The 23,511-nt window shown below is 39.1% G+C and overlaps 1 protein-coding gene across 2 annotated transcripts in view; it reads left to right on the forward strand.

The window, feature by feature from the left end:
• The window catches only part of LOC114050203 (dual specificity protein phosphatase 10), a 48,793-nt gene extending 27,857 nt beyond the window's left edge, over positions 1–20,936 (forward strand). For both annotated transcript variants that reach the window (XM_027871838.1, XM_027871839.1), the window contains exons 3-4: positions 13,723–14,097; positions 19,662–20,936. In XM_027871838.1, coding sequence (XP_027727639.1) covers positions 13,723–14,097; positions 19,662–19,927 — 641 coding nt within the window. In that variant the 3' untranslated portion in view covers positions 19,928–20,936. The remainder of the gene's footprint in view (positions 1–13,722; positions 14,098–19,661) is intronic.
• The last annotated feature ends 2,575 nt before the right edge of the window (positions 20,937–23,511 follow it).

Raw genomic sequence — 23,511 nt, forward strand, 5'->3', positions numbered from 1 at the left:
CTCTTTGTGTATGTGACACTATTGACCACACCTCTTTGTGTATGTGATGCTATTGACCACATTGTTTTGTGTATGTGACGCTGACTACACCTCTTTGTGTATGTGACACTATTGACCACACCTCCTTTCTTTGCATCTTTGTTTACCTTACTTACTGTGACAATGTTGCCTCCAAATTCTGTTCCTATCTCCTTTCTTCAATTTATCCTTCCAATATAAGCATCAGAATGTACAAGTCTGATCTCATCACTTCTTCACTCAAAACATTCAGTGGCTTCCCTCTACCTAATAGGGGAAGAAAAGACAGACTCTTTAGCTGGGTATTCAAGGCTCTCCATGGTTTGGGCTCAACATATTTGTCCAGTATTATTTCTCACTATTCTCCTTCATACATTTTGTGTTTCAGATTTCAGTTGCTCCCTATTATCTCCAGGATCAAATATAAAATCCTCTGTTTGGCTTTTTTTTTTCTTTTTGCTTTTTGGTGAGGTAATTGGGATTAAGTGACTTGCCCACGGTCACTCAGCTAGTAAGTGTCAAGTGTCTGAGGTCAAATTTGAACTCATGTCCTCCAGACCCCAAGGCTGGAGCTCTATCCACTGCACCACCTAGCTGCCCCCATTTGTCCTCCACAACCTTCCTTCTTTCTATGTTTCCCTTCTCCTTACTTTTAATTTTCCTCCATGTATTCTGTGATCTGGCAACTCTGGCCATCTTGCTGTTCCTCTAACATGGCCCTCCATTTCCTGATTCAGTTCTTTTTCAGTGGCATTGGAATGCTCTTTCTCTTTTCCTCTATTTCCTGGCTCTTTTGACTTCCTCCATGATTCAGCTCAAATCCAACCTCATTTAGGAGACCTTCTTCAGTCCCTCCCAATGCTAGTATCTTCCTTCTGAGATTGCCTCCCATCTACTTTGTATATGCAGTTATATTTATGTAGTTATTTGCTTGTTGTCTCCCTTCTTAGAATGTGAGCTCCTTGAGGCCAGGGACTATTTTTATCTTTCTTTGTATGTCCAGCATTTAGCAAAGTGCCTGGTACATAGAAGGCACTTAAAATATAGCTATTGACTGAACCTGCCCTCTCCAGGATCTATACATTTTTGCATACTATTCTCCATATCTAGAAGGAATTCCTTTCATATCTTTACCTTATAAAATCCTTTCCTTTCATCAAGGTAACAGTTATTACCTCTTTCCTAATGTCTTCCTCCCACCCCTTCCAAGCCAGATAAGGGTGAATCTTTCTTCTTTCAATCTCTTAACACTCTTGTATGCATATGCATCATTCTAACTTGTTTTTATTCTTAATGGCATACATTATTACACATCTATTATTCCTATACCATTTTGTAAGGTAGAAATTATTTGAAGGTAGAAATTATATATTTTTTCTTAACCTTGTACATAGTAATTACATAATAAATGCTTGCTGAATTGAAAATCTAAGATTTTCATGGTACAGGTTGATGACACAAGACCTGAACCTTTGGGGGACCCTGGTCTGTCTATACTCAGTGATTTTTTTTTTTGCATGTGTTTCTGAGTGTGCACTTTGAAAATATAGCCGTCAACCTGTGACAGCTCCTGGATGACACCAAAGGATTTTGTTTATAGTTGATCAAGTGGAAAAGTGTTCCCAAGGGATTGAAATGCATATTTCAGGTCTCTTTTGCTTCCTTGGGAATGGCTACATAAAACTAAGTAAGATTAGACCTATGAAGCAACTTTCACTTTACTGTAGAAGGGAGTCAATGGATGAACATTACCTCTGATTTTTTTGGTCTCAAATAAACCTGGTTTGGTTCTGTGCTCTGTGTGTGTGTGTGTGTGTGTGTGTGTGTGTGTGTGTGTGTGTGTGTTGTTGGCAAGTATGGTGTCAATGTTGTGATGATACCTTTGAAAAGAGATCACTTAAACTCAAACTTTCTGGAGGTTAATCAGAGATGCTTGAATTTGCTAAGTATCTCAGTCAAATATGGAATTTTGCTGAGTGACTGAAGTGCTGAGTGACTGTAGCTGTTCTGAGCCAAAAACTCATTGGTTAAGTACAGCTCCTTAGAAATTTATGAAGACATGTGAAGATGTCCTTCTCGTTTTCCAAGCCCCTACCCTTTAACCTCAGAAGTATTTTGGAAGTATCTATGGATGCGATTCTCATGGCTGTGGTGATAGCTCACATGCATATAGAACTTTATATGCATTATTTCAATCAGTCTTTACACCAGTCTTGTGAGGTAGGTGCTACTATTATCTGCATTTTACAGATGAGGAAACTGAGGCTCAGAGGTACTTGTCCAGGGTTTCACAGATATTAATATTCTACACTGTTATTGGAACGTAGGCACCTTGCTTCCAAGTCTGTCACTCTCTGTAATGCCACGTTGCCTTTGGGGTCTTACTGGCTTTGTCTTGCCTGAGTGTGGGTGGTTCATTGAAGACCACCAACTGATTAATGTTCAGCATCACCATTTTAAAGAACACTGGTGGAGAGCACACACATTTTATTGTTGTTCAACTTCATGATATTTCATAGTATACCATAGGCTTCTGTCTATATGGCAATTTTATAAAATTTGGCTAATGTTCACAGTCATTCCTTACTTAAAAGGGTAATTTTGAAATAGTTGGTACAGGGGTAGCTAGGTGGTGCAGTGGATAGAGTGCCAGCCCTGGAGTCAGGAGTACCTGAGTTCCAATCCATCTTCAGACACTTATTAGCTGTGTGACCCTGGCCTTAACCCCGATTGCCTCTAAAAAGAAAAAAAAGAAAAAGGAAAAAAAAAAAAAGAAAAAAGCTGGTGCTTATGCCTCTATTTAGAGAGTAAAATTCTCTAATAATGGGTGGAGTTCCCAACCTTGCCCTAGGAAAAGGTCCCTCTCTCAGACATGGCTACCATTACATTCTCATGAAGCAAATGAAGGAACACCTAGCATCAAAAGGACAGGGTCAGCCATAGGTGTTTATGAGAAATGACATTAAATCTAGCAACTGTATTCTTTAAGAAAATTTAAAAGGACACAGTTAAGTGGAAATAAGTTTGGGGCCGAAGTAGGGCCTCTATGTTCTCTCAGCTAGCTTGTTTTTCTCAGGACTCCTGCTATTGGGGCCCATGATAAAAACCCACTGTCACAAACATACCTTCTCTCTCTCTCTCTCTCTCTCTCTCTCTCTTTCTCTTTCTCCCAATTTGTTTATTTAGATAGAGATCATCTCTCATGTCTCACAAAAGGAAACTTCAGATGTCACAGATGTCACAGGCTGCTGCTATGGTCCTGCTACTTCCATGGGATGACTGCCACTTCTCCCTTCTCTCTCCTTAAGAGTCCCAAGCCTTAGCCCATATGTGAAAAACCTCCATCCTCCTGGCTGAGGGCTGAGTGTTAGTGTTCTCCCTTCCCAAACTGGGAAGAACGAGAAATCCTAGGGATTTTGTGGCCAGCCATCACTTTGTCAGAGGTTGTTACAATAGCTTCTTGCTTCTCAGTTCACAATTCCTCTGCTTTAGCACCCATATGGGACAAAAGCAATAAACCCCATGTGTCATGGTACCATGAATGTTTCTGGATGACCTCTCAGTGCAACTTCCAACAGGGATGTTTCATTGTAGAAGTGTGTTCTCCCATGAGTATGGCTCTTGACATTTCCAGAGATGTATTTAATTGGACAGAATGTTAGATCAAAACCCACTAGAAAACACACTTTTACTGTGAGGTTCTGATGCATTTAATTTAGGGTCTAAGGTGAATGTCTGCCCCTCTAGGGTTTGGAGATTATTAAGCAATTCTTTGTTTCCCTGTTCTCTGCCTTCCTTACAGTGGTCATGTTTAATGAAAAGCTTTGCCAGGATTTTTGATTGGCATGTTTGTTTGTTTAGTGATACTTTATCTGCATTGAAAGGCAAAGAATGCTTTCCTTCCCCACAGAGAATTAAACAATAAAATGAAGAATAGCTTATTGAGTCTCTTAAAGGAAAAGAGTAGAAGACCATACTTTCTATCATTCTATTAATGCCACTCGCCCTACCTTCCAATATAACCTCACATTTAAAAAAAATATGTATGTTCATTTTGACCTATTTAACTAGTGAACTTTCCAAAGATTATAGTAGGTAGCCCTAGGTAACATAACTGAGCTTGGAGTCGGGAAGATCCAAATTCTAATGTTGCTTCAAACACTTACTAGCCACTTGACCTCTCAGCAAATCACCTTGGTTGCCTGCCTCAGTTTCTTTATCTGTAAAATGATGGAGTTGGCCTTGATGGCCAACTATAGTTCTAATCTATGACCCTATGACTGGTGGATATAGATAGGATATAGAGAGGGTTCCCAAAGTGGGATTCAAAGCACCCCTGTGGTATATCTATATCAAAAGATCTAGTGATCCAGGATGGTGATTCAGTAATAGAGATTCTCTGCCTAATTGTCAGGAGAGTAGATGGGAGAAAGCCAGGAATCACAGTTGACTTTTGTGTGTGGGCTGGAGTGCAGGCAGTTGGGTTCTAGGTGTTCTCCCCTCTCAGATGCAACTTGGGCCTTTGGGCAGCCCCTCTCACTTGCTCTGGCCCTCAGTCAGGCCAGTTTAGGTCAGCCCCTCAAGAGTGAGTCCAGATTAGGGTGGTAGTTCCCTGAGGTCCAGATTGGAAGCTATCCCAGTCATCCATTTTTTGGGTATAGAGGGTGTTTTGGTTATGGCAAATCTAACAAGACTCTTTAGCAAGAGTTTCAGCCCCAGAGGAAGGCTAACCTATTCCAATGACTAAACCTAACAGGAGGCAAAAGCTTATAAGCATATACCTTCCTAGGGTGGAAGAGGGCATTCAATTCCTTTTAGTCCTGTATCTAGGTTATGAACTTTTCCTGTGAACTAGAACCTTTCTCCATATTTTCTTATGTTTATTGAAACAAAAATTGCCAGGCTGTGTTTGGTATCTCATAGTGTTGAAGGTATGTTAATAACAGGGGCCTAAGATATTTTGAAGATAAAGAGACCCTTCAGCATGAAGCCAAAGAAAAAGAGGAAATTCCATTTGTAAAAATTAAAAGGAGGGTCTGTAGAAACTGCTAGAGGCCAGATTGTGTTTCTGGGAAAAAGATGGACTGGCTGGTGTAATGACAACAGACAGACTTTTCTCCTTATCTCATCATTCGTTGTCAGGAAGTCACTAATCCATTCAATTAATAGTCTCTAAAATGGAGGAATATTTGCTCTTAAATTAAAGATGTTATAAAAGGGGTGTGTGTGTGTGTTTGTGTGTGTGTATATGTGTGTTTTAAAGAACATAACTGAGTGTGCTAAAATTAATAAAAACAAGAAATATTTTTACGTGCTTTTCTTTCTGGACAGGTGTGGCTTAGCATATATATGTGTGTATATACATTATATATATACACACACATGTATATATGTGTATATATAGTATATTATATATACACACAATACATACACACATATACATGTGTGTATATACGTATGTATACACATACACAGATACATTGTAGAGTGAGGGGAAATAAAAAAAAACTGAACTATCTACTTTTAGTAATATTCCTGTTGAGCTGGGCTTAAAAAGAATGCTTATTTTGACAGAGTGAGAACGTGAAAGCCAGTAGCTGGCCCAGTACTTAGGTAAATTAATTCTATTGAAGGGGGACATTTTTCTTTTTGCACTCTCTATTTGAGGATTTTGTGGTGAGAATAAAATTATTTTGGAAGGACAAGAACTCTCCATGGCAGCATTCGTGAAATCTGGAGCCCTAGCCTCCTGTGGGGAGGTAGGGGAAAAACACAAATTTCTAATCAGGGCATTTTCTAAACCAGAAGATGAAATCTTACCTCCAAATATCTCATGCACCCATATAATCACCTTTCCAGTCTTGGAATCTTAGGAACATGACTATAGGTAAGTTATCCACTGTGTTTTTCCTTGTCTTTGGGTAAGACAACATTTAATAAAGTTGGGCATAGATCAGTGAAGAATGAGACCTTAGAGGCAGGTTCTATGCTTGTTTGCTCTCTGATCTATACCCTTAGGAGAAGACCAGTCTTGTCTGCAGCACTCACTGATAGCTAGTGGGCAGAGTTCTGATCCACCATGTTTTAAAGACTTGTCACTCACATTTTTAGTTTTGAAAAGCAGGAATTCTTTCTTACTGGTGGAAGAGCATTTCGGACTCTGAATGTCAGACATAAAAATATATTAGTATCCTAGGTTTAGAGCTGGAGGTACTTTGTCCAGCCAGTCTTATTATTTTATACCTGGGGAAAATAAGGCAGAGAATTTTAAGTACCTCTGTGACCTTGGGCAAATCGCTTGTCCTCACTGGCTCTCAGTTTCCTTATCTGTGCAGTGAGGGGGTTGGACTAGTCTCTAAGTTAAAGTCCCTTCCAACTCTAAACCCATTAATCCTAAATGACTTTGCCCACAGTCACACATATAAGTGTCAGAAATAGGATTTGAGCCCAGGTCTTCTGACTTCAGCTGCAACATAAACCTTACTGCCTTCCTCCCTCTAGCCCTCTTTTGAGGATGCTTTGGCCTTTTATTTCCTCCCTGTCCCAGATTCTTCCAGCCCAGTCCCCTTTGGGGTCCCTAAGGTTCTGTAGAAAGGATGGGAGCTTTTCTTTAGGCATTTGGATTTCTCTCGAAGTCTACCAGAGTTGGGGTACCTCAGAGCCCTTGCAGTTAGAATCTGCCTCCTATAAAAGTCTTCTACTTGTTAAGTCACCCCAAAGCTGGTTAATTGGTGTCCTTGTGGAAAATTACACAGGATTGTCATCAGCTGTTGCTTCTGGCCGTGCTTTCTGTTCTAATGTAAATAAATGAGGTAACACATTTAAAGGAACAGGCTATATTTACCCATATCTCAACTATCCTTTCAAACAGTCTGCCCATGTTGTTCAAATATTATCATATTATATTTGTTGTCCCTCAGACATATCGGCCATTAAATCTTAATTTGGAAATGACAGATAGGGAATTAATATTGAAAGACCATTTAGGATGGGGGGACTGGGCTAGGCAGCTGTCATTTGGTGTTGGGGGGGGAGGCTATTCTTCCACACCAAAACTTAACACCTAAGGTTCTAGCTCCTGTGCCTGTTTCTGTAACACCAAGGGGAAGCAGAAAAGGAGTCAACTGCCCCACCCACAATTGGTGAGAGTGAGCAATTTTTGAGAATCTTTATTAATGTTCAAGCAAACAGAGGGCAGCTATCTAGGCATTTTGGAGACATTGTCAAAATATGCTTGTCTAAAGCAATCTAAATCAAATACATGAAAGCTTACAGTAGGGATAAACCATTGGGAATAATAGCTAAGTGGCCTTATTTGAGGAATCTCCTCATTTCCTGAAGACCACTGCTGTAAGGGGTACCAGCGTGTCTTGGTTATAACACCAAATAAACATGAACGAAAAACAGCCTCGTGTGTGTGTGTGTTGTTTATGTATGTGTATGTGTTTGTGTTTTATAGTCATCATTTATAGCAAAATCTTCCTTGGTTTCTCAACCAGGCTGATATCCTTCACACCATCAGAAATATTGGTAAAACATAATTCTTTCTGTAGCTGCAGTGCAAGGTCCTATACAAAGTGATATTATGTAAATTCCATCCCTCTATTAGAGCCTCGGTGCTTATAGTCCAATGCAGACCACATCCAGATGGGCCTGTGGCCAGGAGAGAGAGAAAATGAGTGAGCATTGGGTAAACACATAAATAGTGCATTTTGCATAAGCCAAAGAATAAAGGGCCCAGGAAGAGAAAAGAAAAGAAGCCCTGGGAGCTTTCAGTCAAAGTGGGGTACAGGGAAAGATGTTCTATTTTTACAGATGGGAAAAAAGGAGGCATTAAAAAGTTATACACTAAGGAAAGGAAAAAGCATTTCTATAGCACCTACTATGTGTGTGCCAGGCACTTTACAAATGTTATCTCATTTGATTCTCACAACAACCCTATTTAAATTTTAAATTAATTTTAATCTTATTTTATTTTTTAAATTTTATTTTAATTAATTAGTTAATTAAATAATTTTTAATTAATCCTCATTTTACAGTTAAGAAAACTGAGACAAACAAAAGTTAAGTGACTTGCCCAAGGTCACATGCTATTAAGTATCTGAAGTTGGCTTTGAGTTCAGGTTTTCGAGGCTCAGTGTTGTATCTGTGCCACCAAGTTGCCTCCGATATTGCAAAATTTCTAATTGGCAACTCAAGAGTTTGACTTCCAATCGTGACTCTGTGGATGAAAGTATGCATACGGACCTGTGATTCCAAGTTCAGTCTCTATGTACTCCCAGTCACACGACCCCTCTTACCCCGAAATCCCACAGAGTTTGAAGTAAAAAGACAACTGAATGATAAAGAATGTAAGCCTCATAAAAGCAGATTCTCTAAAGTGGTCCCCTCACAAAGGCAACCAGATGGTTCAGCAGGTAGAGTACTGAACTTAGAATCAAGAAGACATGAGTTCAAATCCCACTTCAGACATTGACTTAACCATGTGACCCTGAACAAGTCATGTAACTGTTTCCAGCCTCAGTTTCCTCATCTTTAAAATGGGAATAATAATAGCATCTACCTCACAGAGTTATGAGGATCAAATGAGACATATTTAAAATTGTTTTGCACACCTGAAAGCTCTCTAATTAACCTGGCTATAATAATAATAATAATGATTGTTATTATTTTTGTTTTTATATTGGTATCCTTTGCCTGCAATGCCTTGTGGTAGGAGTTTACATAATATTAAGTAGCATTTTTTAGAGCCTTTAAGTTTTGCAAAGTACTTAAGTGTGTGTTATCTCATTTGATACAGCAGTATCATAGTGTATGTGCAGTTATTGTTCCCATTTTAGAGAAAAGGAAGCTGAGGCAGAGAGCAGTTAACTTGCTCAGTGTCATAGAATAGGTGAATATCTGGCCTAAATTCCCAACAGTTCTTCTTGATTTCAGGTCCAGTACTTTAATAACCATACTATACTGCCTCTCCATCCCTGATGGTTGATTTTTCAGTTGGTGACCTTCTTTCCTTTCTCTCCATTTATCCAATCCCTCCCTATCCTCAACACCCATCTGAAATCCTAGCTCTTCTCTGAAGTTCACCCTGAGTATCCCAGCTCGTAATAATCTGTTACTCTCTCCTGGAGACATGTAGGTGGTGCAGTGGATAGAGCTCAGGGACTGGAATCAGGAACATATGAGTTCAAATTTAGCCTCAGTCACTTAACATCTGTGTGACTCCAGGCAAGTTGCTTGACCTCTATTTTCATCAGTTTTCTTAATTGTAAAAAAGAGATAATAATAGCAATTACAGTCCAGAGTTGTAGTGAAGATCAAATGAGCACTTTAGCACAGTGCCTAGCATATAATAGTTACTTAATAAAGTTCCTTCCTTCCTTCTTCCCTCCCTTCTCTTCTCCCTCCTTTCTTTCCTTCCTTCCTTCCTTTTATGAACTGCTATAATACTTTGGCACTGAATTGGCACATGTAAGAGAAGAATACAGAAAGGATTTATGACTTCTGGGGAACCTGTATTATGGGATTTCATTTTACTCAAGCAGGTAATTTATAAATGACCTGGTTGTACATTCAGATCCAGAAAGGACCTCAAAGGTTAACTGATCTAATTTCATTTTACAGATGTGGAAACTGAGGCCCAGAGAAGTTGAGTGATTTGCCCATGATCCACACAGTAATCAGTAGTTGGCAGGATTTGAATTCAGGTCCTCCTATTCCACATTTAGCAGTCTTTCTAGTTCCCCCAAGACTAGGGAATTACTTGAAGCACAGATAGATTGAGTAACTTGTCCAATAAGAATCAGAGATGGAATTTGAATCGTTTTTTTTTTTTTTATTCTAAGCTCAGTACTCAATCCATTACTTTTCCAACAAACACCTAAGATAAATTCACTTTACATGCTACCTGCACTTAACATTTCTTGCTTCTCTTGGGATGGAGAAGTCTTTGGAAATTGCTTACTTTCCAGCTTAGCATTAAATTCATGAGTTTGTGTTTAAAAGTTCTATCTATATTTAACATGTGGAAGAGACTTCTGGCTCATACATTGACAGAGGTTTCTTAAACTCACTCACAGAGAGAAGACTGGCTTTCAACTACATCACTAAATGTTCTTTTGGTCCCTGGGAGCATCAGTTCCACTGCCACACATTTCTTTTATCAAAGGGCTTCAGTCAGTGGAACAATCCCTCTCATATGAACATGAGCCACACACAAATGCATATGAGAGCAAGAAGAAAGAGGCAGGAAAGAAACACAGGTTAGAAGAAGGTAACTCCTAACCCCTCTCAAAGTAGGGAGAGACTCATCAGGAGTGCTCCAAAGCGCTTTGCTGTTGGCCCCTGGAAGCAGTGTCAAACATGTATTCTCTAGCTCTAGCTGAGCTGTTCATGCTTAGAATATATTTGTGCTGGTAACTTTCAAGTGGGAGGAAAGGAGAGCCCCTCTGGCCAGAACTATAGACTTTCATTTTTAAAACAAAATCTTGTTTAAAAGCTATCCTGACTACATTTCCCAGCCAAATAAGTGAAGTTGGATTTTAACCTTTGAGAAAGGGAGTGTCTGTTATCTTAGGATTTTTTTTGAAATATTTTCTCATTTTTCTAATGCTAAATAAAACTGGTCAAATTTCTTGATGGCCACCCTGTTTTAAAAGAAAAAGCTTTGGTCTTTACTTTAGGACCTTTATCATAAACTTAAAAAAACCCACAGGACTTTTTAAATATTCTCATAGTTCCAGAGGACTATGTGTGATACACTGGCTTTTAAATATTATGATGATAATAATCATAATAGCTAACATTTAGAAAGCCCTTTAAGGTTTACAGCCACGAATATTTGGCTGGTTTAAAAAAATCCACCCCATTACTTCCCCACAAAAATTTTCAAAAATTATAAAAATCCTTAGATCCTACCTCGATTGCCACCTTCATCCCTGCCACTATTCTTCGTTCTTACTATGCCTACATAAAGAGAAACATTTTGCAGGTGTGTGTGTGTGTGTGTGTACATTTATCATATACTCTCATGGTTGGAAGAGGAACCCCAAAGACCATCTAGAACAACTCAGACTTGAACAGGAATCATCTTCTAACCTGTATTTCTTCTTGCTCTCATATGCATGTGTGTGTGCCCACATTCATATGTTTCAATTTACTTAAATGAAAATGGATGAGAAGCTTTGGGTGACTAAACTTTAGAATATTTCTCTGGATGCCTCAGCGAGTATCTCCCTATTCAGCCCAGTATGTTTTCTCCATACTTTCCACTAACCCTCACCCTTCAGCTTGTTTTCTCACCAAGTATATTGAGTGTGTGTGTAGGGCACCATATGGCCTCAACATAAAATGTATATGCACACACTCCAAACGATATGGAGTATTCCATTGGTATCTGTCATGCACGGTCTCCTCATCCCTACCGGATCTCCCAGCCCCCCTCCCGCCCTGTAGGCAAATGGAGGGCCCAAGCCACCTGTTCACATTACATCATTGGCTCCCCAGAACACAGTTGTACCAAAGTCTTTAAACAGAGTAGTTCTTCTTGTATTGTTTGCACTCAAAGAGCTGATATCATGCCAACTGATGTCATTGTGTGTCTTTGTGTAACTGCTATGGCAACTGGGCAGGTGGGGAGCCTTGGGCTGATGTCATCGGGAAAGGAGGTATAGAAAGGGAATTTGAAAAAGCTGCACACAGCTTTTGAGTGTGAGTTGTTTGGGGGCGGGGCTGGTCGTGTTTTGGTGTGTGAGTATGTTGTTTCCTTTTAAAGATCATTCCCTTTAAGATATAACGCAGCTTCAGTGTACTAAAGAATAGCAGCCCAGACACTTTTTTTCTTGGCCTTGAGAGTTTTTGTGTAGCTTGTTTTTGATCAGTCCTTATTCACATCAGATCCAAAAAAGTGTGCTGTCTTCCTTCTTCCTTCCAGAGAAAGTGCATGAGGATCTAAACTATGAATGCCTGATGGGAAGTATTTAGTTGAATTCCATGAGAGACAGACCTTATAAGCAGGTTTTTGTAATTATTTAGAGGTCCTCCAATGGGTGATTATGGTAGGTGATTGGTTGAATTTTTGAGAGAAACAGACAGATTGATAGAGCAGAAGGGCAGAGATGGAGACATAGAAAGAGATCTCTCATATAAAGTGTTTTTGGTTTTTTTTTTTAACTTCTGAATTTCCTCCACTTGCTTTCTCTTTTAAAAATTCTGTTTGGGCCTGCCTTTGTGGCCAATGTTATCTTAGCTGGTAGAACAGTGAAATTCACAATGGGAGGTATCTATCTAAACACGGAAGCCAATTATAGCCCCAATGTGTTTTCAGTATAGCTACTTTTCTTCGTTTTCCAAGTAAAAGCTGTTTTATTTTTGTTTCTTTTTGAATGAGTTCAGTGATTATAATATTGACCCTTTACATTTTTTAGGAGAGCTATCACCAGGAATAAAGTGGCTTTTCCATTTTCTTCTCTATTTCACCTCATCTCTTACCAGTTTTATTGATATCTGCATTCTAAGATATTGTCTAGGTTCTATTTTGTGCTGTATTTGTGTTACTGTACTTGAAAGAGAAAGACCATAGAAATTGCATTGGGTTCAGAAACTGGTGAGGTAATAGGCTTTCTGTATTGATTTTTAACCTGACTATATCCCCTTGGTTCTTTCACTATCACCTTCTATATCATGTTGGTATTATCAAGGCAGCTGGGCATCATTGTATCTAAGAGATATAAACTTTTGTGTTTTCTCTGTGTACTAAGTACTTCAGGGAGATGTCAGTAGATGTATTCTCTATACAGTTCTGAGTTTGCTACATTTACTATTTTCTTTTGATTCACAGAACTATAGCCTGTCCAGTTCTGATAGAACATACATTAGGTACCCATCTGACTGTCCACAAAAATCACCACATGTCCATTTTTTTTCCTCCAAGAAGACTTCTATCTCTGTTAGAAGTTGAGGTAGATAGAATCCATGAGAGAAAAATGGAAAATGCTATAAAGAAGAAACGTTGGAGAGTATCTATCTTCTTCTCATCTTCCCCCCCCATTTATAGATAGAAAAGAGAATGCTTAGAATTTGACCACATCCATGAAAGTAACAGAATAGATACTTCCATGCTAGATAGTATTATATAGGGAGGTAGCCTTTTTTTTTTTTTTTTGCTATTTACTCCTAGTCCCTAAAAGTATACATTTCCTTTACACTATGGGCAAAATAAAACAAAGACAAATCATCATTTGGAGGACACAGCTTAGGCACCTAAAGGCTCATATAAAGAAAGGCCTTGGTAAAAACTGTAAGCCTCTAGATACATGTGAGCTGTTGTTATTGTCAAATAACAAATGATTGTTGAAATGAATTTGGAGGGTAATCAGAACATGAAAAATGATACAGTTCCTGTCCTTGAGGAGCTTAAAATTCAGTGGGAGTGATAAGACTTGCAAAACTGAGCCCAAGTATGTCTCAAAATTGAATGTGATGAGGGTATATATGCACCCTATGAAAGCATCCAGTAAAAGTCATGACTGAGTACTTTCCTTGTGCATTCTTGCTGTTTTTACTTTATTTTGTATATGTATATAAATATCAGTTGTAATTAAAAAAATCATATCCATTTCATGGGGCCAAAAAAAAAAAGATTTCCATCATTTAAAAAAGCTAATGATTTTCTATTTGAATTTCTTTTTTCTCCTCCCTTTCTAGGTGGACTCAGTAGTTTTAAGCAGAACCATGAAAACCTCTGTGATAGCTCCCTCCAGCTGCAGGAGTGCCCAGAGGGTGGTGGGGGAGCATCTGCAGCCTCCAGCGTGCTACCTCAACCCCTCCCCCCCATGACCCCTGACATTGAGAACGCGGAGCTGACCCCCATCCTGCCCTGTTTGTTCCTCGGCAATGAGCATGATGCTCAGGACCTGGACACCATGCAGCGACTAAACATCGGCTATATCATCAATGTCACCACCCACCTCCCCCTCTACCACTATGAGAAGGGCCTGTTTAACTACAAACGACTGCCTGCCACAGACAGCAACAAACAGAACCTGAGGCAATACTTTGAAGAGGCTTTTGAGTTCATTGGTAACTATTTCCTCTGGGCATTCCTCTACCATATTTCTCTTATGTTTCTGCTTTGAGGGCAGCCTCATCAATTGTCTGGATTCCAAGAATTCCCCTTCCTTCCTCCCTTCCTTCCTCCCTTCCTCCCTCCCTTCCTCCCCTCCCTCCCTCTCTTCCTTCCCTCCCTCTCTTCCTTCCTTCCTTCCTTCCTTCCTTCCTTCCTTCCTTCCTTCTGCCTCTATATAATCAAAAGGAGCAAGAGCCAGAACTAGGCCAGGACAATTAGGGCCTTGCCCAAGGGCACCAGAATTTAGGGGATACTGTAAAAATCATTTGCTCCCCTCCTCACTAACATAGCAACAACTAAGCTAGTTATCAAGGATAATTAGAAAAAATGGAAAGCTACCAGATGGTATGCTTCTTCCCTTTCCCTCTCCCCTTAGCTAGCCCCATGGCAGTTCCTTCCCTCCCATCCTTGAGTCTCTGCTCAGGGGAGCTAATGTCTCGGGGGTTGGGGGATATGGAATCTTTCTTCCTCCTCATCTGACTTTATCTTGAAAAGTCAATTTAACATTTCTGCTGCTTGCTCCTATCACCCACATATCCAATTATGGTTCTGAAAAGGAGTTATCCTGAATATTACTCTCAGAAATCAAATTCAGACCTGTTCAGATAGTGAAAGGCCACTTCATCTGTAATAAGAGGTGACTGGGTGATCTACAGTTGAGATGAGAAGTACATAGAAGAGGATAATAACAGCAACAACTCAGGGGGTTTGAAAAGATAGCCTTGTGAGGTAGGTAGAATATGTAGTATTCTTGTTTTACAGATAAAGAAAATAGGTCTCAAAGAGGTATAATTATGATTTGCCAAAAGTCATAGGGCAGTCTCCTAGCATTTTCACTAGCTCTCTTCCTCTCTTCCTCTTTCCTCCTCTTAGCTTCCTCTTTAGCTTCAATTCTCAGTTAAAGTCTGGCCTTCTGCAAAAAGACTTACCCAGTTCTCCATTTTAATGCCTACCATCAGAGACTACCCCCAGTTTACCCTGTGTATCTCCTAGTTGTTTGCATGTTATCCCTTGAGGAGTCTGCGGACTCCTTGAGATCAGGGGCTGATTATTGCCCATCTTTGTATCCCCGGTCCTTAGCGGTATCTGGCATCTAGTAAGTTGCTTAATCAATGTTAGCTGGTTTGGCCAGTTAAATAACAGGACTAGGATTCTAAGTCTTTTGACTCCAAATCCAGGGCTCTATCTATTACCCCCAGTCTATCAACAAGCATTGATTTTTTTTTTAAGGCAATTAGGCTTAAGTGACTTGCCCAGGGTCACACAGCAAGTAAGTGTTAAGTGATCGGTCTGAGGTCACATTTGAACTCGGGTCCTCCTGATTTCAGGGCTGGTGCTCTAGCCACTGTACCATCTAGCTGCCCCAACAAGCATAGATTTTAAGTGCCTACTGTATGCCAGGCATGGTGCTAGGTGCTGGGGTACAAATGTATAGAATGAGACAATTTCTACCAGCAAAGCCTTTCATAGACTACTGCTGATCTGGACCCCTAGTGGACCCCTTCTCTTTAACATGTTCTTGCCAAGGGTAGCATAACCTGATGCTGTTCCTCCTCTAGATCATGAGGGAAGGAGGGGGAGGAAGGACTCCGGCCTATCAGTTTCCAGTCTTACCTTCCCTTAGGCTTAACTTTTATTTTCCTAGTGGTTTTTACTTCCCTAGCATAGGCTCCTAGAGCACTCCTTGGTAGGAAAGGGAGGCCGGGGCAGGGTCCCATTTGTTTAAGCAGAGTTCTAGGAAGTCTTGCAGGAATGTTAATGGGGCTGTGGTGTTTGTATGGGTTCCTTCTTTTGGTCGCCAAGGTTTTGGTTTTCATCTCTTAAAAGCTGGTGGCCTAGCACAGAAGAGGGGTGAATCTTAGTCCTGGTGAGGAGATACCATATTCCTTGTGCTTGCGCAACTAAGAACACACAACAAATAGAAAAGGGCATACCTTTAGGGAACTATAGTAGGATCCAAAGACAGAGAATGAATACGTGAATGAATGAATGAAAAAAAATAAGTGACTTAAAGGGAAAAGAGAACTATTAGCATCAAAGTTTCTAGATGTGGAGAAATGATTATAGAAAATAGATCAAGGTCGTCAAGGTCGTTAGATGAAGGTGGTGGTGGTGGTAGGGGCAACACACACTTCTATCCAAAATGCTACAGTCAGTAGCAAGTCTTTATCATATTAAGTAAAAAAAAATAATTTGTGCATGGTGTTTCTTTATTATGAAAATCAGAGCCATTTTGGGGCTCCAGAGCTGGTTTTCTCCTTCCTTGCTTTTGTTTTCTTTGTATTTAAAATCATAGAATGTTAGAACTGGGAGATGAGTTCATCAACAACCCCCTCCTCCTCAATTCCAAATTAAAGAAACTGAGGCCCAGAGAATTTTTGGCAGGTCAAAGTCACCGCAGAAGGATATTGTGGCAGAGCTGGGATTCCTCACAGAACCATGCAGTGGTGCTTGTACCCCTTCCACAGTGTTCAGGTTAAGCAGTATACTCACCCCAGCAGTGGTTAGTAATTGGTAATATACAGTCTTCTTCTTTTAGTTTTACTAACCCATAATTAATTATGGCTACACAGAAACTTTCAGTTCCTTCCTTGACCATATTGGAGCCAAGTTTTGAGCCCTGAGGATGTTCTACTTTCTGGCTTTGAGTAAGAAGGGTTTCATCATCATCGTGTAGGTGAAAAATAGACTGGTATGTGGCTGATGATATAGTCTGGCTTAATTAGTGTAGATGAGAAGCATGAGGAAATTGTTTTCCTTGCATTGGGTTAGCCAGTCAAACCTGGATAATTTATAGAATTGGGAAAGCTTTGAGGGGGAGAGGGAAAGGACGAGAGAATCATGCTAGAGCATATATACCTCATACTAGTTAATAAATCAACTAATAAATTAACATGGGAAAGCACTCAAAAAGACCACCTGGAACAGAGCTGGAAAAAAATAGAAAGTCAAAGGTGGGGGAAATAAATTGAAGAATGACCTGAAGCATAGCTTACATGAATGCAGAGGACTATTAATTGTTTGACCCATGAGTAAATCTTGAGATAATAACCCTGACCACAATCTTATGCCCTCACCCCAAATTTTGTGCTTTTGATTTGAGACAGCCAAAGTTTGCTAAATAGTTTGAAAGTCTAGCAGTTCAAGACAGCAAGAAAAAAAAAACAGCATACCAAAGGATACATTTTAAAATTCATGGTTCTCATTGTTTCACCTATGGTTTTTAAAATAAAAATTAGGTTTAGATAAAAATCTGGTTAGATTTTTGAAAGCCAATAGAAATAGCTTAGGGAAATGACATCCTGGTACCCTTGTCTCTTGTCATGCTACTTCTCAAACTGACATTCAAGGAAATTTCCTTTGTTACTTGGTTTCAAAGGTCCTTAGTAAAGATAACCAGACTGCATAAATACCCACTGTAACTTCTTTGTTGTTGTTTTATATTTATTTTTATTGATATACATTTTTATATCATGTTTATCTTTTAGTGTCTCTCTTCCTCCCTCCCCTTCCTAGGCAGCTACTCCTTTTAACAAAAATTTTAAAAAGAGACCCATTCTTACTTCTTTTAAGTCTTCGTTTTTTTCTGAAAATGTACCCAATGGTGCTTCTTTCTGTTGCTGTGGCATTTGTACTATGGCTTAGTTTCCTCTTTTACTTATTCATAAAACATGAATAAAGCACTGACTATACAGAGGTACTACACAATGGTCTAGTGTGATAATAAAGTTTAGAGAAGACAAAGTCTCTTGACCTCGGATAGCTTAGAGTCTAGAATTTACCCTGTTGTCATGGTACACATACACGTGTAGGCAAGCATTTCGTTCTTATTGTTTAGTCCGTTCAGCTATGTCCAACTCTTGGTGACTCCTTTTGGGGTTTTCTTGGCAAACATACTGGAGCAGTTTATCATTGCCTTCTTCAGCTCATTTTACAGATGAGGAAACTGAGGTTAACAGGGTTAAGTGACTTACCTAGGGTGACACAGCTAGTAAGTATCTGAGGTTGGATTTGAGCTCAGGAAGAAAAGATGAGTCTTCCTGACTCCAGGTCCAGCACTCTATCCACTGAGCCCTTTAGCAAATATTTGAGTGCCTGTGATATGCATGTCGCTGTGTATACACTAAAAGTTATAGAATAGCTTTTCAAGTTTCCTTTCATTTCAGAACCAGTTTAATGTTCTGAAAAATTCTAAAAAAAAAAATCAGATTTTTTTTTTAAGAAGAGATTTTTATTCTCTACCTTAACAAGTAATGGAGGAGAGGGGAATCTTTTTTTTTTTTAAATCAATGAGTATTTATTAAGTAGCTGCTGTGTGCAAGGCACTGTCTTTGTTGCTAGAGATATAAAGATTATAAATATTGTTCTTGGTACATATATAAGCCTAAAAGATAATTTTGACTGCCCTTGAGTGGGTAAGTAGATTAAAAAAAAAACAAAACCAAAAACAAACAGCCAATTATTATTAAGGGGACAGCATGACAAGATCAAAAGAATACTATCATTGGAGTTAGAGGACCTGGATTCATATTCTGGCTCTTCTAATACCTTTTTGACCTACAATGAGTTAATTTACCTCTCTGTACTTCTCCTTATCTGGGAAAAAGATTTAGAACTGTTAAGGGACCTTAGAAGTCACATAACCCAGCCTCCTTACTGTTCTTGTGAAGGAAATTATAAACCAATGGGAAAACTACAGTTGCTGCCATAGTTGGTGGCAACATTCTATAGTAGCTAAAAGCAATATGAGGACATTTGGTGAGCCCAATGTCAATTTCTAACTCAGAGGCACACTGAAAGTCAATGCAATCAAAATAACTAGTCTCCTGAGATCTTACACCCTGCTCATCGTTGTCTAAAACATTAGGACATTCCAAGTGTAACGTCATAAAGTGTTCTATGTATCCTCGGGCAGAGCTGATGGGACAACCTATCCTACAGTTACTGTTTACAGTGCAAATTATATTTTCCCCCCAAATGATTAAAAAAGAAAACCTTTCAATTCTCACCCTCTTTCTCCTCCCATGCTCCTATTATGCTCAATTGATTTTTCATAAATTCTCTTAGGTGTAGAATTTATTCTACTATGTGGCTAACTTTAACTTCATCTGGTTTCTGGCTATGTGAGGGAGTGAGAAACTGTGATTTTATCAATATGGGGAACTCTTTATATGGAAATTCCTTCCACCACTGCAGGTCAGCAACTCATCTGTAATTTATTGTCTTAATTGAGTTGCCAGGGTCACTGAGAGGCTGTGTGCCTTGCTCAGAATTACATAGCTCATGTGTGTCAAAAGCAGAACTTGAAGCCAGGTTTTCCTGACTCTATGTCCAATCTTCTATCCTCCATGCCATCTTTCTCATTGTGACATGACTACTTAGTTATATTTGCTTTCAAAACTGTTCCAAAACTGCTAATTTTTTTTAATGGAGCCCATACTCAGATAAGAGTAAACATCATCCCCTTCTCCCTTTTTCCTTTCTCCCTTCCCCTCTATTCCCACTCTCTTTTTTTCAGAGGAAGCTCACCAGTGTGGGAAAGGACTTCTCATCCATTGCCAGGCAGGAGTGTCCCGCTCGGCCACCATTGTCATTGCCTACTTGATGAAGCACACCCGGATGACCATGACTGATGCTTATAAATTTGTCAAAGGCAAACGACCAATTATTTCTCCCAACCTTAACTTTATGGGGCAATTGCTGGAGTTTGAGGAAGACCTCAATAATGGAGTGACACCAAGAATCCTTACGCCAAAGCTCATTGGAGTGGAGACAGTTGTGTGACCACTGTGTGATGTTATTCATTTGATTTGGAGGAGGGAGGGTTGAGGTTGTTTATTATTATTATAATTGTTATTATTATTATTAATATTCTTTTTTGAGATTGGGGGTAAAGTTTGTTAGTTAAACAAACATTTAAATGCTTTTTATTTTTAGCAAGTGTGAGAACAATTTCACGTCAGTTGACATTGAAATTCGTGTCCCACAAACTCATCAAAAACAGGGAAACTAAAGAGGTCACGTAAAAAACCAATGGTAGAAACAAAACAGCACTTGGTATTGTTGTTCCATCTGACTCCCTACCCCCATTCTGTCTCCCCTTTTCAGCTACGTGTAGACTTTATGGCTAAGTAGTCTGTGCAGGTTCATAGACCCAATAAATTACTTAAAAATTTTTAAAAAAATTAAATAGTCAAAATTAAGCATTAAATACACCGAAACAAAAAGGCCTTGATTCTGCCAAGGCTGTTGATACAGAAAACACAAACCAAATCTAGCTGTGGTCATTGGTGAAAAGGAGGTATCAAGACAGCTTTAATTGCCTAAAGAACCCTTCACTCACTCTTTTAAAGAGATAAAAGGTACTGTTGATTATGTTTGCTTCATATGCTGAGATTGGGGTTTTTTTTTTGTTTGTTTTTGTTTTTTTTTTGGTTTTTGGTTTTGGTTTTTCCCCTCTTGGGTTTAAAAGGTTTCTAAAAAACAAGGAACTTGACCATCATGCCATATGCCTTCACTGGCTTCTTGTGCAATAATAAAATGTTTTGAGTGTGCAAACCAGTTAGAGCTGGCTCTTTAATAATAGAAAGGTAGGACAAACATGGCCAGCTTGGATTTAGGAAGGAGTAAAACAAAAGCAATGACCTTTTATTCCCCCCTTTCCTTTGTTCTTTTGATTTGACTCTGGTTACAGTGCCATAAACCTTGTTACATATGTATATCAGAATGTACAAAAAAAAGACAAAAATTTATTTAAAAATATTTTTCGCACAAAATATTGGTGTGTTTCTGTTGTCTATGTAAAAAAAATCATTTTGATTATAAAAATGAAAATTCTTTTGGCATCTGTGTCCCTTTTTCTTGTCTTTCCCCTCCCTCATATGTCTTGCCTTCCCATTTCTCCTACGTTCTAGTTTGCTTCACAAGTAATAGGTTTAAAAAAATTTATTTGGAGGAAGCAGAGATGAAGAAAGAAAAATAAAAGTTATATTGCTTCAGGGCATGTGGGAGAGTGAAGGAGTGGAAGAGTGAGGAGTATGTGTGTATATATGTGTGTGTGTGTGTGTACACATGGCGGTATGTGCATACTCACACTCCTTTTTCTTCTTTGAGAGTGAGTCTTCTCTCTTCAGGATGTTATGTATTCTACCTAAACCTCCTTTGATCATGGACACCCATGATGATTTTGAGCCCCTGCATTGACACTCTCATTTCTTCTGGGGCTCAGTGACCTAGTCTTTAAATGAGAAGCTCCATACTCCAATTCTAACAACAGAATAGTGACAAAACTCCCATCAAGGACAATCTTCCCATCTGGTCAGATCACAGGGCTGGGGGTAATGATGCTCTCTCTGGGTACATTTTGCTCTCATTTGGTTCTTTTGGCAACATTTATCCACAGTTTCTGCAGCTGTGTTTCTGCAACTCCTTTTCTCTTCTCTCTTATCATTCCTCTTTAAAATTAATTTCCACTAAATGTTCCCTGTTATTGACATTTCCAACTCACTGTCTGGTAGAATTTGGTTTCTTGGCATTTCATGTTGCACTTGTGTTAGTCTAGCTACCACAGCGAATAGTCCTTTTGTTTCTATAACTAGGGTTGTCCTGTATTGATAATCAAAATCCGTGCTCCAAACCGCAAAAAAGTAGGAAAAATGGCACAACCAAAAATAACCTCTAGGATTTTATTAAATCTAAATATCCCAGAAGGCCTGGCTGCAGAATTTTCTGTAAATTTTAAACTTACCTAGAACTAATAGAGCTCAGAGAACACAACTTACCAAACTAGGCATAATCACACTGGTCATATTTATTTTGCAAACTCTTTGCTTACAAATGGTGTGGGTTACATTCTTTAAAAGAAATTTTATTGATATCTTTTGTTTTTATGTTACCTACTCTTCCCAGTCTCCCCCCACCCAAGAATCATCCCTTATAACCAAAAAATTAAAAAGGAAAAAACAAAAGGTTCAACAAAACTAACATATGCGATTTTTCATGCCCATAGTCCTCCACCTCTGCAAAGAAAGGGAGGGGCCTTCTCCTATCTTCTTTGAGACCAGGCTTGGTCATTATAATTTCAGAGCATTCTATTTCAATTGTGTTATGATGTTCAAATGAGAAAATATTTGAGAAATGCTTAGCACGGTGCCTGGCACATGGTAGGCACTATGTAAATGCTAACTATTATTGTTCTTTCCATTTCTGTGGCAGTTGTTGCATATATTTTTCCCCTAGTTCTTCCTGCTTCCTTATGCTTCAGTTCATATAAGCCTTCTCCTACTAGACGTTAGTCAACACGCACCCCATTTTAAGCTACTTATCTCATAGAAGCATTTTAAATAATACTTTAGTTCTAAAAAGAGAAATAGGGACTTAATAGAGTTACTTAATGTTGAATATTCCATATAGGGTAAATCTCTAGGCTCTGTCTAACCCTGAAATTAGCAAGTTTCCTCAGATTAGGGGATATTAAAGAAGCCAGGTAAATTTTAATTTTTTAATTGATGCTCACAATTCAGACATTAATTCCTTATTTTATTAATTCTAATACCCAATGTTAACTTTCTGCTAGTATGTAAGTTTTTTTTTTTAAGTTAAGCAGAGGAAAACATTATTGTAGCTCTTCAGCTAATTCTGTAGTTAAGGATTTTATCATAGAATGATCATGATCAGAGTTCTGTGGGTATAAGACAGTTAATAAGCAGTACTCACTACCCACCAGGCTCTGTTCTCAGCACTGGGTATACACATATAAGTAGAAAAAGTAATCCTCTCTCCTCAAGGATCTTACATTCTAATAGAGGAAGACAATACATAAAAAGAAGTTAAAAAGAAGAGGAGAGGCAAGAAAGATTTGTAGTTAAAGGAAGACCAGAATGGAGCCTGGAGAGGAATGAGACATGACTAAGCTGGATGCCTTCCTAAAAGGGAGGTTCTGAGAAGAGTAAACCAATCAGAGAGTCTACAGAGGCTGGAAGATATTTTCAATGTGTGAATTCCAGGGCTGGAAGGAAGGAGGGAGGGAGGGAGAGACGGAGGGGAGATAGAGACAGAGATGGGAGAGACAGAGGCAGAGAGACAGGAGAGAGAGATAGAGAAGGAGAGAGAGAGAGAGAGAGTTTACGTTTTGAAAAAGGAAGTTGGCATGAGGCAGTAAAAAGTTCTGAGAACTGGTCTACCAAGAATTCTGAGTTGGATCCATAGTTTTTTTCCACTAATCTGTTAGAAGTTACTTCATCTCTATCCATGAAGGAGTGTTAACCAGTGCATGGATATAATATGGTTTAACCAGGCTACTCTTTAAGAAACTTAATTCCCTCCAACTCAGGACCTCTTCAGGTGCCTAGAAGCTTCAAGTGAGGACC

Source organism: Vombatus ursinus, unplaced genomic scaffold (genome assembly GCF_900497805.2).
Source record: "Vombatus ursinus unplaced genomic scaffold, bare-nosed wombat genome assembly UNPS02014798.1, whole genome shotgun sequence".
In the NCBI taxonomy this organism is placed as follows: Eukaryota; Metazoa; Chordata; class Mammalia; order Diprotodontia; family Vombatidae; genus Vombatus; species Vombatus ursinus.